The sequence below is a fragment of the Lycium barbarum genome, chromosome 4, assembly GCF_019175385.1.
Source record: "Lycium barbarum isolate Lr01 chromosome 4, ASM1917538v2, whole genome shotgun sequence".
Taxonomy (NCBI): Eukaryota; Viridiplantae; Streptophyta; class Magnoliopsida; order Solanales; family Solanaceae; genus Lycium; species Lycium barbarum.
This window is the reverse complement of record NC_083340.1, coordinates 8,290,497-8,304,884: the sequence shown is the minus strand read 5'-3', so window position 1 is coordinate 8,304,884 and position 14,388 is coordinate 8,290,497. Positions and strand designations below refer to the sequence as shown.

At 34.7% G+C, this 14,388-nt stretch overlaps 2 protein-coding genes across 4 annotated transcripts; one reads left to right on the top strand and one right to left on the bottom strand.

Moving 5' to 3' along the window:
* Nucleotides 1–640: 640 nt before the first annotated feature.
* Nucleotides 641–7,837, top strand: LOC132635086 (uncharacterized). Of its 3 annotated transcripts, none has more exons than XM_060351316.1 (5): nt 641–1,262; nt 3,501–3,578; nt 3,675–3,759; nt 5,928–6,016; nt 6,173–7,115. In XM_060351316.1, exons 1-5 carry the CDS (start codon nt 1,236–1,238, stop codon nt 6,206–6,208), a joined length of 315 nt encoding a protein of 104 aa, XP_060207299.1. In that variant the 5' UTR covers nt 641–1,235; the 3' UTR covers nt 6,209–7,115. The 3 variants fall into 3 exon arrangements, with proteins under 3 accessions (XP_060207299.1, XP_060207296.1, XP_060207297.1); XM_060351313.1 differs by lacking the exon at nt 6,173–7,115 and adding an exon at nt 7,127–7,837 and having other exon boundaries at nt 651–1,262; XM_060351314.1 differs by lacking the exons at nt 3,501–3,578; nt 3,675–3,759; nt 6,173–7,115 and adding an exon at nt 7,127–7,837 and having other exon boundaries at nt 655–1,262.
* A 338-nt stretch (nt 7,838–8,175) lies between these two features.
* On the bottom strand, nt 8,176–10,961 carry LOC132638143 (uncharacterized). Its single transcript, XM_060355119.1, has 4 exons — nt 10,733–10,961; nt 10,481–10,625; nt 9,748–9,791; nt 8,176–9,068 (listed from the first exon to the last, which is right to left on the bottom strand). Exons 1-4 carry the CDS (start codon nt 10,838–10,840, stop codon nt 8,907–8,909), a joined length of 459 nt encoding a protein of 152 aa, XP_060211102.1. The 5' UTR covers nt 10,841–10,961; the 3' UTR covers nt 8,176–8,906.
* Between the last annotated feature and the right edge of the window lie 3,427 nt (nt 10,962–14,388).

The window sequence follows — 14,388 nt, the reverse complement described above, 5'->3', positions numbered from 1 at the left end:
TAGCGATGACATGAAGCTCTATGTTTGTTAATTTATTCAGAAAGCCTAAATTGAAAACTGCAAAACAACTTTTTGATCGTATATTATTTTATGGTACAAAGGCATTATATATTCTTTATTCAACTTTTTTTCCTACTTTGATTTTTCTTTGTATGAATCAAACGTAATGAATGTATACACTCATATTTAGTTTATGCATTCATTCACAAATGCTTACAATTGAAACATAATCAGACATTTAAGGTTTGGTTACTTGGTATCCATAGTGTATTAGAATTTCAAATGGTGGCAATGATTCGAATTGGTCTTTTGGTGAGTTTTTAACCCAAGATGCTCCTCTCTCTTGGGCACTAATTGTATCGTTGATAAATATTAGTGAATTTTTTTTAGTTAGAGTCATTTATACAAATTGAATACCAAAAGTTTATTACAATATAGTAAACTAACTTTCCCGGGTGCAAATTCGAGGGGAGAGTGAGTTTTTCGGTTTGCTCACGTATGTAGTTGACAAAAATACTAGGTGATTTCTTTTCAGTTATAGTACTCGCTTCACGCCATTAAATTATTATTCACAAATAATTTAGGGAAGCCAACAGAAAAATTCGATTCTGACTTCGTAAAGTCGATGCTGCTATATATTGCCTGCGCGTAGGGTCGTCCCCACTCCCGTCCCTAGTGCTAAGGGGCTTTTGCCTTTGGAACAGACAACAGTGTCTTGCTTACACCTCACATCAAGCTTCTATTGAGACATGCTGTATTTTCTCTTCCATTGCTAGTAGGGAATTAGTGATACGCCCAAGCTAGCTTAACACCACGATTGTAGGAAGAAAAAAAAAAAACTCTCTCCTATAAGTGTCAAAGGAATATATAATATCGAATTAAATTATACCTGACGGACCAAATTTACATTTTGCAAAAACAGAAGAACATTTGGTGAAGTGGATCCGTGGACTCGAACTTGGCCATCTGTCGACCTTGGAGGGAGCGATGGAAGCATTGGCAAAGCTAGAGAGACTCCAAACTCGACTCCTCCAACGCATATCTCACGTGGAATGCTCTCAAAACCTGTCTATATCAACAACTACTTCCAACAGTACCACCGAAGATCGCCTTTCCGGCATTCTTCGAGCGAACGGCGTTAATGATTTCAGCTTCAAGCGAGTTCCGTCTGATTACTATGATTGGCCACTTGAAGCTCGTCGTGACATTGTCAATGCCGCATCCATTCATCATCTATGCAAAAGCATCGTTCTGGACTTCTGGTACCTCCTTTTTTATTTTATTTTATTTTTTATGTTTTACCGCAATTCGCGTTTTATTTTGTCTATTTAACTTGTGAATGTATAAGATTTCAAATTAGTTAATTTACAATTGTGCATTTTAGAGATAACGGCCAAAAACACACCTGATGTATCATTTTTTGCGAGTTCCTATCAGGTGTTTGCGTTTCCTATCTGAATACAATCGCCAAAAGGCATTTGACGGCTTAATTTGCCCATAAAATTTCGTCCATATGGCGGCTGCCTCATTAATTTCGAGGTGTGTTTTGATAAATAATTGGTGATAGCTCAGGAAGGAAATGCAAACACCTAGATAGAGTTTAGGTAGGAAACTTGCAAAAAAGTGATACTTTGGGTGTACTTTTTACCATTATCTCTTAATTCGTCTTTTTAATTTTTTCAATTAATTCCTTTCATTATCCGCATGAAGTGCCATTTGACACCATTTTTTTAACAAAAAAGGAGAATGTACACCACGCACCCTCAGATACTAGTCAAAGTTTGTTCTAATAAATAGTTGGTGATAGTTCAGGTATGAAATGCAAACACTGGATAGTTTAGGTAAGAACCTTGCAAAAAGAAAAAAAGTGATACTCCAGGTGTGTTTTTGACCATTATCTATACAGTTTATGTGTGCTTAATGTGAACTTGTCTTTTCCGACATATTGAATAAGCGACAGAAGGTTGCTCGCATTCTAATACTTGCGTGATATTTGCTACATACAGTATTGTAGAAATGCAAAGTTATACGACAAAATCTAGCTTTCTGGATGATGAAGGACAAAATTAAGGAAAATGTAAAAACCCGTGAAAAGTTAATGTGTCATGCGTTGAGTTATCTGTTAAAGAAGTGCGGATTCAAGTATGTATATGGAGCTTTCATGAGTAGCGTGAAGGATTTGAAGGTATGGAGAAACTAATCTTAAATGAATGAAATAACCGATACACGGAGTCAGAGATGTGTACTTTCTCTTTTCTCTTTTAATATACAAAAATTGAACATCTTATTGACTTCAAAAAGAAAAAAGAAATGATGAACATCTTGTACTGCTGGGAGATTACAGTAGACGTTGTGATGATCCAACTCTAATGGAACTGCTGAATTATTTCGGTAGTGGAGATTATGCTGTCAAAACTATTTGCAGGTAACGTGATGTTGGAATGGGACGTATCAGTTATCACGAAATAAAAATGAAATAGTATCAAATCCTGGATTGAGGAAATTCTAAACCACATCAACGAAAAATTGGAGAGAGATTGATCACATTTTGTGGTAGTTGCAGACTTGCACGGTGCTATTATGATTTAGGCTTGACATGTGAAGTGTAGATAGAGAACATGATTTGGAAGCAGAGTTTTTTTCTCTTGCCATCATGATATGCCTACTGCTATGGCATGTGTAATGCATTCGTTATATAAGAGCATTGCTTTATACTGTCAACTGCCTAAGTATCTATCTTTGAATAGGTTACATGCAAACTGGGCAGTGTAAAGACATTCATGCTACGGAAGATGAGTTCTAGTTCAGATTCAATGTACCTAATAAGAAACTTTACCGAGATAACAGGTATGAACAACAGATGATTGGAACTGATAGGGCATCGTCTGATATTCGGATGTCTAAATATATTATTCCTGCTTAGTAGGAGAGACATGCTTCAAATATGTTGTGCAATGAGAGAACAAAGTCTTGGTAATGACATTATAAAAGAAAGATGATGGGCTTTAGGTATTATTTGGTAGTTTTTCGTGGAATTGTTCCAAGGATTGTGGGTAGATGCACCGGTCCCTAAGCGCGGCGATATGATAATTGAAGGTCATAAGAAGGGATGAGATAGACCTAAAATGACATAAAGGGAATTGTGTCAGAAGAACTAAAAATTTTCTGAATGCACTAAAATTTCTCCGATTGAATGCACATTTAGCTAAGAACAGAACGTAATGGAAGTGAAGGCTCTATATAAGCAATACAATGTCATTGAGATTGATCTAGTTAATCATGTAGGAACAAGAGTGAGATTAAGAGAACTCTAAAATTGTCAATAACAGGCAAATTGTTTGGTATTGAAATGAAATTGACCTGAATACAGCCGAGTGGATGTAAAAGATCCATATAGGATCGAGGCATAGATGAATGGTTGATTGATTGTTCCAAGGACTATGACCTTGTTGAGTTGACTTTTTGACGTTTCATCTACCTTTACCATCTTAAAAATGCAGGTGAATACTCAAGCCCCATCAAGTATTATCGATTGTAGTGACCGTAACAATTCAAAATACTACGTCGTAGTTGTACAGGTGACTATCTGCAAAATCAACCATTGCTCAAGATCTAGGAACATTATTCCACTTACATAATGTGCTTGCTTTTTCTTTTTCTTTTTTTCATAACAGTATGCTGCTCGATTTAATGCTGAGGCTGTAAAGAATTTTTTGTACACTCTCAATGATGGCAAGATAGCCAAAAAGAAATTTAACAGTAAGTTACATCTCGATATTTGAAAAAAAATCATTTGATCTAATACTTAAGCTATTTAGTATGAATTTCTGAATTTGATTGTTATACAGCTTTGGATAATTGTTACTGTGTGTGAAGCTATTGAACAAAAACTGTTATTCTTTCTAAATAGACCAACAAGCACTAATATTTTGATTCTACCGAGCAAAGATTTCCTAGAAAGGTACATGTTAGCTGTGTAGACTATTGAAATACATATAAGCAAAATTATCAATATATAGATGTATGGGGATTCCTATATAGTATATAGAAAATTCTGATAAATCAGAGGAATGTTCTGGTCTTGTTTGAGTAATAAAACTTCGAACTATTTTCTTTTCTTAGGTCAGTAACATTCATTAAACTTTGACCTTGCATCTCAAGAGACAAACTGGAGATATGTCCTGAAATGAGGTCCATCTTCCACATATTTAGTGGTCAAAATGAAAAGACAATTGGATACATTTCAGTGTACTTGTGATGTACCTCCTTCTATCTGTTGTGTGACAGGACCATAGGAACTATTGGGCATTTATTTGATATTATGAGTTTCCTTTGGCTTTAGCTCGTCAAGAACCCCGGGAATTGGAGCTGAAGTCGTGTTAGTATAAAAGATTTAAGGCAACTCACGAATGGAATTAACGAGGAACTGGAGTAGAGATTGTGGGTCTACTTTGCTGCACAGACTAACTTCTTGCTAACCGTACTCTTACTTCCTGTGATGCCAAGCTAGAACGAGTGCAAACTCTATAACAACAACATACCCAGTGTAATCCCACAAGTGGGTTCTGGGGAGGGTAGAATGTATGCCGACCTTACCTCTACTTTTCTAGGGTAGAGAGGCTGTTTCCGATAGACCCTCTGCTCAAAAGAAACATAGTCAATGCAGGATTGCAAGAAAAATAAGACAGCAAAATCAAGATACAAAACAAATGGAGCAACACGACAAGTGCAAACTCTACCTTAGTTAAAAGCACTTTGGCTAATATTCAACCTACTACCTGTCCTTGTTCGATTTGCATCTTTTAATGGCTAAGTAACTTCACCAGATGCAGTTTAGTTCCCTGCAGCGCATGAGAGGAGGAGGAAAATAATTTGTTGTTGAGCTGGAAATTGGTGATTTCTCCGGTTAAGAATGGGATTGGCGTTTTTTGGGAGTAAAAGATTTAAGAGTTTGCAATCTCTCCTAGGAAAGTGGTTATGGAGGTTTGGCATTGAAGAGGACACAGGTTGTGGTGGGAAGTAGTGAAAGCATGGAGTGGTACTAGGGGTTGGATAAGAAAACAGATTAATACTCCTTATGGTGCAGTATTATGAAGGGACGGGTGATGAGGATATTAGTCTTCTGGTTCCTAGAAGCCTTTTTCGCAAGAGCAGGCTATTAGTCCTTATTTTGTAAGAGCGGGTTTTTGGATCTTCTGTGTCCTAGAAGCCTTTTTTGCTAAAATTGATCTGAGCAGCTCTTGCTTTATGTTCAACTTAGCAAGACAGCATCCATGTTGCTTTTCCTACACTAAAGTTTGATTTTAGGTTTATAATTTTATGTTCTTGTTGAAGATTTCCAACAATTTGGGAACTCCATGTCATTAAAGAAAGTTCAACCTTGTTAAAGATGTCAGAAGGGTGTCTGGCAGCATGAAGTTCTGGAACAAATTGAAAATTGTTATTCTAATGCTTGGATGGCCTGAAAAAATCTCATGCTGGAGTTTCTATCTGTGCTTCTTTACATGAATGATTTAATTTAATTTTAGATTGTTTCTGAGTACTCCAAAGTTACTCCTTGAGAGTCGCATTTAATTCTGGATTTTTTCTGAGTACTCCAAAGTAACTCCTTAAGAGTCGCAATGAATGTGTTAACTACTTTTGGCCTTTGGGTAAAATGCCTTACTACAAACATGACAATTAAAAAGCATGATTTTTAGCTTAGGAAACATCTAGCATCAACAGAAGTTTTAAAGATGGACTTGTTTTATGCGCTCTTTTTTTCATTCATATGCCTTTTGATTGTTGACTTGTTCCAACCATGTCTTTACTGGGAGCAAACAGAGTTGGATGCTCTAAGTTTCTGAGGTCTAAAGTGTTCTGTGGGGTCTTCATTATGTTTGAGCACTTCATATAGAATGATTTTAGCAAGTGGATGCTCTATGCAGTGAGGCTGGCTCCTGAGGAGATATCAGCAAAGCTGACTGGTTATGAACACAATGCAGTCACATGTATTGGCATGAGGACCGACATACCGGTACTCGATCTCTCTGTTCTTTTGCTGAAATTGTTTCAATGTTCCCCAAGATTTTTCTGCTTACAGTTTAACATATGATCTGTTCCCATGTCACTTTCTACGTTAGTTATTGAAATGTTGTGCAGCTCATCTAAATTACATTCCCTAATGCTGCAGATAATAGTAGCTAATGCCATATCGGCTAGCCTCTGAGCTGCTTCTAATGAAAGCCAAGATTAAATGGATAATCACGCTAATGAAGATACCAACTTGACTAGAACACTTCTGTTGTGAATCATTGATTCCTTTAATGTGTTGTTGGCTAAAACACAATATCTGTCTTTCTTGCCTTCTGCCCTCATGTGCATCATATCAAGGTATACTAGCTAGTCCAACCTTCTTGTCCACTGCTGTTTGCCGTAGCCTGAACAAATTGGGCCCTGTGGTCTAGTAGCCAGGGTCAGATTCCTGTCACTCTCTTGTTTAGCCAATTGCTAATTATATGTCATACATGCTGAGGGGTCCCCGGTTTTCCACTTTTAGATGGAAAGTGGACTATTTGGTATGTGTTTTACTCTCCATAATTCTCTTCAATAAATGGACTCTATGCTATTCATTGTGCCAGATGTGCCGCTGCTCACTGTTCCTAAAATCTGTATCTGTTCAATGTTGTTGATCTAGAAATGCAGCCTGCCAGTTGTTCTCACTTAAACCTTAGATTAGAGGCCATTTTCATTAAGTTTTGGACCTCTTTTACTATAACATTAATACACTTTTACCTACAATTAAATTACATAGAGAAGCTTTCTTTTTTGCAATTAGTAATTAGTAGGCAGAAGAGAAGAGGAAAGTCCACTGAAACTTGGTCAACAACTAAAGAATTATGTTTAGCAGCAAAACCTAATCTTTAATTGATGATTCTCTTGCAAATACGTTTATTAAATTCTTCAAGTATAGCATCCACCGTTTAAAGCCAAACAGCAGTTTCTTACCACTCAAACTTATATGGTACAACAGTTCACCTGATAACTGAGTTTCCAGTTCACTTTATGTTGTGGTGGAAGATCCTAACTATTATGGAAAATAGCTGTGTATTACTATATCATTGTAATTCATACTAATTTATACCAGGTGATTTTGGATGAAGCAATCACCAAGCTCAATCCTGACTTCTTCTGGTTTGGAGGTGGCGAGATTGACCTTAAACTGGGGATCAGGACACCAGAATTCATTGAGTTTGTGAAACCATTCATTGTCAATTGTAATTAAAATCACCAGCTTTACAAATTCAGATTCAACTTAGTAAAAGGATACGATACTGCCATTGGCATTTTTGCGCCTTGAAACCTGCAAAATTCTTATATGGTGTTTCTATTTGATTTTGCTCCAAAGTTAGATTCCAAGATTGTTACATGATTGTAATCTGCAATAGCTAGGTTCCATCCCACTTGAATTGTGACCTCTGGTTAAAGGAAGGATTCCAACCATCCTACCACATCCGGTGTTGGCGGTGGAATGATCACACCGCCACATCTCAATACTGACTGATGTCAAAAGGATAGAACTGCAGCTGCAAGCCAAACTTTTGTGTGCTCAAGTTCTTATAAATAGGATTTTGTTGGGTGCATTTCAAACTACTTTTCTCTTCCCTGTTTTGCATCATGCGATCGGTGATGACAACAAATGCATTTCTCTTTATTGATGTTCGAATTGTGAATACTTAGCCGAGCTGGACTTCTGGTTTTTGTTTTCGGATCTTTTTTATTTATCATGGTGTTACCCTTAAAGATGTGAACAGTTTATCTCTATGTATGAATCTCCTCGTCAACCATGACCTTTTTTTGAGATGCAAAAATAGAACACGTATCTTATTCATATTCAAAGATTTGATATTTAATATGCAAACTATGATTAACGTATTGTACATTGTACTTGTACTTGTAAAGAACTATTAGTCTGTCACTGTTGTTTAATGTGTTGTAGTTTATTTATCACTTTTTCCGAGTTACTTATAATTGTCTTTAAAGTGATTTAAGTGTGTGAATATATTAAACCATCCGTGCATAGAACTTGAAGTTTGATTATGAGTTGGAAGTTCTATCAATTGATAGTGTGCTAATCTTTTTAGACGGTTACATAAAAATCTCACAAAAGACAACAATCTGCATAAACGTGGGTAAATATACCAAATGTGGAAAAAAGTTTCACACTACCAGTAACTATGAATAAAAATGCAAAATATTTCTTTACCTCCCCAAACCTTAACCGTGATACTCTTCCAACTGAAGAAAAGGAGTGACAAATAACAAATTTGTTTGCCTGGTTATGGTTGTGCACGTAATAAATGACAAAAATAGATTTGGTTTATTGTATAGCAGATGCAAAGGGACTAAAGTAGGGACAAAACTGAAACGAACACATAACTGTCTCCATCATTAAAGAAGAAAAACCAACCAAAACATTCGCAGCAGAGAGACCACCACACCACTCCACTCCGCTGCTACATTTTTCCTATATATTTATATGTGTATGCACTTTTTTAAAATGAAGGCACAGTTGATAAAAGCAACAGAATAATATGAGGGACCATATCCATCCACATCATGCCCTAAATAAACCTCAACCCCTTCTTTCTCATTTAATATATCACCATTGCAGTTATGTAACACGCGACCATAACACTGATATTTCTTGCTAGAACTAGCTTTTGAAATTCTTAGTAATTTCTATTTGTACATACATGGAGTATCAATATAATATGGGAGTATTCTCATCTAGGATTCTCCTTCATTTGCGAAAACAATAGTAAATAAAAAGAACAAACTGAAGACCAACAGTCTCACATACGTATAAACGAGAAAGCAAAATACATAAACACTAGTATGATTTTTCATCTATTTGTACGATGTATCTAGTGTTTTGTGTTGTGAATAGGTGGTTTTCTATGGGGTTGTGCATAGTCCATAACCACTACATCTTCCACGGGGTCGTTTCCAATGGAGTTCACAGCTTCTTCTTCATGTTGTGCTGATGTTGGAGATTCTAGCATCAACCGTGATTCTCTCTTCAATATCTGCATATACAGTTTACCACTTGAGCTAAATTTTAACTTATATATATAATATCGCATAAAAAGATTTTACAGGGTAACAATGCAATTTAACGTTCGTATTATAGCTGGTTATCCGTCTTAGGAGGTTACTTGTTCCACTTATTAATTATGAGTTGTTATTTATAATTATTTTTAGTTGATCTCATAGTATAAAAACTCTTCTACAACGTCAATGTGTATAAGTTGAATTCTTGTATAAATAGTCATATACACGTTTAAAATGAGATGGACCGTCAACATGCATAGATATTGCATGATTATTGTCCTTTGACAATATGCATGTAAAGACAGTGAAAGATGAGATCGATTCTTCCTTATATGCATAGCAGCCTGAGGCCCTTCAAGTTCACACACCAAATTGAAGACGTGAAAAGTTTCCACCTCCTCTAATCAAGACAACTTTATGCGAATATGTCTCACTACAATGAATGTACAAAGTCTTGGTCTCCACTTATTTTAACAAAAAAGCAGGATTCTTGGGTCACAAAAGAAGTTTTTTTTTTCTTCTCATAATTATGAGTGTAACACTTGACTCTTCCAAAAGTACTGCATCATAGTACTATTTTAATTATTCAATAACGTAAAATTAAACACCAAATTTATATCTTGTAGAGCTAGAGAATTATTTTTAGAGCTTTACCTTTAATTGAGCTTCCTCTTGAAACGATATCTTGACCTTGTTTCCTGTTAGTCACGCCACATATTTCGTTATATATAAAAAGTTACTAAAGGGTAAGACGTAGGAAAGTAAAGAATTTGCATTCATGACATCGAGAAGGAAGCAAAACATATAACTTCCTTTTTTTCTCTCTTTCGTTTTTGATAAAATATTGTCACTTTTAACATGGAAAAATATGATACTAATTCTAAACATCCAATCAAGGTTGGTTAGCTGAGTTACAAAAGGAATAGTCTATAATGATACATATTATAGAATGCGAGCTTTTTTTTTTTGGTTTGGCTTACATAGACTATTTTGTTTACCTAAGCCACAATGATCCGGTATGCTATGCATAATTAATCTTATTGATGTTGAGGCAAAGTAAGTAAATAATAGTGTGTTTTCTCTGGTAGTTTAAGCTTTTAGATGAGATGATTACAACTTCAACATGATTCCAGAGTTGGCAAGGGGTCTTACCGCATGGGTTTGAGTCTCACAATCATATATTATCAAAAAGAAATTTCACGTACGTATTTGGATCATAAAAATAAAAATCAAGCCCAAATGTGATGAGCGGCATGTGTTGAGGTATAATTAAATAAAAGTATGCTCCGAAAGAAATTATACAAGCTATGAAAAATGACATGTTTCAACAAGAACGGAAATACTTAACGTGGCAAAGTAATGAATGAGGCCGATCTTGATATAATACCTTTATTTTCTTCATCATCTAATTCCTTTCGTGAGGCATTTGATCTCTTCTTCCACATAAGTTTTGCATAATCTCTTCCATTATTTTCGGACATGATTATTCTTCCTTCTGTTTTAGATACGTCACTAGTCAAAAATGTTACATCCTGAAAATAAACAAATTATAGTCAGATCAATTTTACTCCAAAAAAAGAAAGATAACATAAGCTTTAATTAAACAAGAAACTAAAGAAAGAAATATTTGTAAGCAAACCTTGCTAGAGAGTAGTATTTTGTTTTCTTGGTCAGTTGTTGCAATTGGTCTGGCACTGCATGCATGAAGAGAAATACAAACCAAAAGATAAACAAGAAACGTAGACATATTGAAGATTTTTTTTTTTTTGCGGACTTATGATCAATAGGGTATTATTTATCAGAGTTTCAAAGAATACTTGAAAATCTTGAGAATTGGTCGTTAGAGTTGTGGGATATTGGCAATGAATTTTGTGGTCATATATGTAGTGGGAAAAAGGCAATGAATGCATTAAATGCAGGTTTTGTAGGGAGATGAACGTAGAACATGCAAGTGCTTGGATGCTCGTCCTCCAGTACATTTTTGAAGATATTGGCAACCTCCCATGTCCCCTCCTCCTCTAAATTTCTCAATCAAAATGGTCCCACGATTCAGACGGATTCGAAATTTTAACTTGTTTTTATCTCAATTTAAGGTTTTTATTATTGAATTTATCGTAAATTTGAAATTATGAGCTCAAAAATTTATATACTTGACAAAATACTAACACACGGAAATACGGGTAGTCAATTTCACTTTAGTAGTTCTGAAAGTTGTATTAAATTAGTTTTTGTACCAAAATATCTGAACTTATATCATAAAAAGTCAGTCGGGACTCCAACATTTTCTTGTGTGTGAGTATAATTGATACTACGTGATATTTAGACAATATATACTGAGTGATTTTTCATTCTAAGAAATAGTATAGCGACTTTATTTTAAGATATTAGGAAAAGTTCAATGATTTTTTCGATTAATAATTTTGGTACAATAAATGAAAATTGAGTGATCATCTGTAAAATTAAGCCAGCATGACGCACGCACACATAAAATTTAGACCTCCTAAGAATGTTTAAAAAGGGTTGGTTAAGTAGGCAAAAGCCAAAAGAGCTCCATTTTGAAAACATTGCCGACTATCGATGATAGAATTGAAGTTGCTGAGAATTTTCATAATTTGTTGTAAATGGTTGGATGAATATTCTACTGACTAGTTTTTAGTAAATATATGTTCCTTTTGATCAAGCTCTATGTGTTATTTAATACACCTTCTGATTGTTCAAGTTTTATCGTTGTTCAAGAATTAATGACAAAAATAAAAGCAAAAGGGCTCATCGATGATAGATAGGATTATATACGAAAGGAAAATAAAAATAGCATTTTTTGATGGATAAGTATAGCTATTGGTCAGCGGAAATAAGACATTCATTCGAGTGCCCGTAGCCGTGGCAAATAAGCGAGTTGTTGAATTTAGACGGAATGAGTTGAATTAACAAATGAATCATTGTCAAATCTTGTTCAAAGTTTATATGGTCAAAAATGTCCGGGTGAAGATGAGCTAAATAATAGGTCATCACCCAACGTGACCCATCATTTTTACAATTTCAAACTTACATTCCACAACTGATCCACTAATCTAAGAGAGACTCATAACATATAAAATGGTGATTCAAATGCTTTATTTGTTAGACATCAAGACCAAATGGGTAGCACAATATCAAACATATATTTTCATGGTTAAGATTGAGCATTTTCATGGGTCAAGGTTGAGCATCACCGTGAGTTTATTTCGGCTGCAAAATTTTGATGGGTTAAATTGGGCATAACTCAAACCAACCTATCACCAAAATTGCTCTGTCCCAAACCGTTAAAACTTGAACAAGTTGAACGAATTACATAGATTTGGATTAATCAATTAGTCACCCATAAATATATTTCTTTTTGGGTACAATTTTGCCACCCATAAGTGAGGTAGAAAGGATCAATGAAGATTATAACACGAGCTAATTGATGTATACCGACAAGTTCTCAGTCTTAGTTCAAAGTTCTGGAAATCAAGGAGGTACGAAGAACTTAACAAAAACACATGACAAACACAAGGTAATGGAGTCAAAATCTGCCGTATGATACATGCTAGTAAAGACTTATGTTGTTCTTGTGATTGTGGACTGAGTATTAATTTAACAACCCTATCTCCATGTAAGGTGAAGCATTTAATAGTTTGCATAATTACATTTGATCATAACCGAACTCATATACACAATAAATAACAATAAGAGAATTCTAGGACCTGTCCCATGTGTTTCTGCAGGATTCCAACCACCCTTCGTACCTTTGTTTTAGATTTTCAGCATGGCTTGGTAAATGGCACTCCTTCCCTTAGAAATTATTTTTGCTATGGTGTTTTTCTTTTTTCCTAAAACTAAATTACACAAATTTTGTCATCTTGCTAGCCTTGTCCTATATTATATAGCCCTTTAAAGTTGGAAAAAATGGTTTAGTGGCACATGCATTTGTTTTCTTGCTTCCTAAGTTGCTGTTCAACACTTGGGAAACTATATTCAAGTATTCAACATGAGTCTGTTATCAAATTTTGAGGATCATTGATTCTTAATCTTCATCAGTTAGCTCAATATATCAGGTTTAATTTGAACATACAAAAGAATGTATAATGAAGTCATAGGATGTTCGAGAAAGCGAAAGGGACAAGGGAAGGGAATACTACACTACTGATGGTGTCTGAATCCTCCGAGCTTACCTAATGAGTTAACCCTCAACCCCGAATCTCTTTTATCATGCATGAAAAAAGTAAGAAAAGAAAAAAGAAACAAGAATGGCACATTTATGCGATAGAGTTCCATGATGTCGTCAAAATTTATCCTCTCGTTGTTGGAAATATTTGTCATAATCCTCATCGAAGAATTCTGGAACTAGTAATTAATTTATCAAAAGTTTTATAAGCAATATATATTAGCTAGTTTCGACACATAGTGTATTTTTACTTTCCTCCGATATATGAATGTATTTTTACTTTCCTCCGATATATGAAAGAAATTATATAAGCACTTGTATATATGGTGACGTGTGAGGAGGATCTAGATGCTTGCAAGGGCTGAGAAAGGACACTACGTTTCCTATTATGGATACTAATATACACGATCAAGTAGAGAAGATAAATGGTAAAACCGACATAAAGAATAGTGAAAAACGAAGGACAGACATTGTTACGTAGTATAATTGACGTTTGTTTACACCATAATGTACTACATATATATGTGAGGCTATAACTATGAGAGCCCATGTGGGATTTTTCCTTTATTTTCTTATCTATAATAAAAGTTATAGACTGATCTAAATTATATGTTTTGAGAATTACCCGTTATAGCATGAAGAGGCGGAGCTAGAGTTCTAGTTACAAAAAAAATTAATATCTTTGGCCAAAGTTTTGTATTTGTATTAAAAATCCACTTAATTTTATGTGTAAGTAATTTATCCAGAACCCAATAATCTATTTTTTCTATAGTTCATAACGCATATACTCAATCTAACGATTTTGTAATCTTTGATTAGTTAAAATATGTATTTTTGGGGTAGTTTCACTTTTGGTCCCTTATTATGTATATATTGATGAATTCATTTGGTCCTAGTGATATTAGGCTAAGGATTTTGTAATCTTTGATTAATTAAAATTTGTATTTTTGGTCCCTTTATATAGGAAAGATGTGATACTTATACTATTTTTAAAATTATATTACTTTCAAATATGACGTAACGATACAACTGTAACATAATAAATGAATAATTGAGCGCTTAATAATTCGTTCAATTTGTAAAAATTCAAAGCGAAAGGAATCAAATGT

Bases quoted from the DNA above. Each gene is read 5' to 3' on its own strand.
- LOC132638143 (XM_060355119.1), bottom strand. From the start codon at position 10,840: ATGTCTACGTTTCTTGTTTATCTTTTGGTTTGTATTTCTCTTCATGCA. The intron at 9,792-10,480 runs GTATTATATCAA...CGTGACTAACAG, and splicing joins AGATGATGAAGAAAATAAAG to GAAACAAGGTCAAGATATCG. The intron at 9,069-9,747 runs GTAAAGCTCTAA...CTGTATATGCAG, and splicing joins AAGAGGAAGCTCAATTAAAG to ATATTGAAGAGAGAATCACG.
- LOC132635086 (XM_060351313.1), top strand. From the start codon at position 1,236: ATGCAAAAGCATCGTTCTGGACTTCTG. The intron at 3,760-5,927 runs GTAAGTTACATC...TGCTCTATGCAG, and splicing joins AGCCAAAAAGAAATTTAACA to TGAGGCTGGCTCCTGAGGAG. The intron at 6,017-7,126 runs GTACTCGATCTC...AATTTATACCAG, and splicing joins GCATGAGGACCGACATACCG to GTGATTTTGGATGAAGCAAT.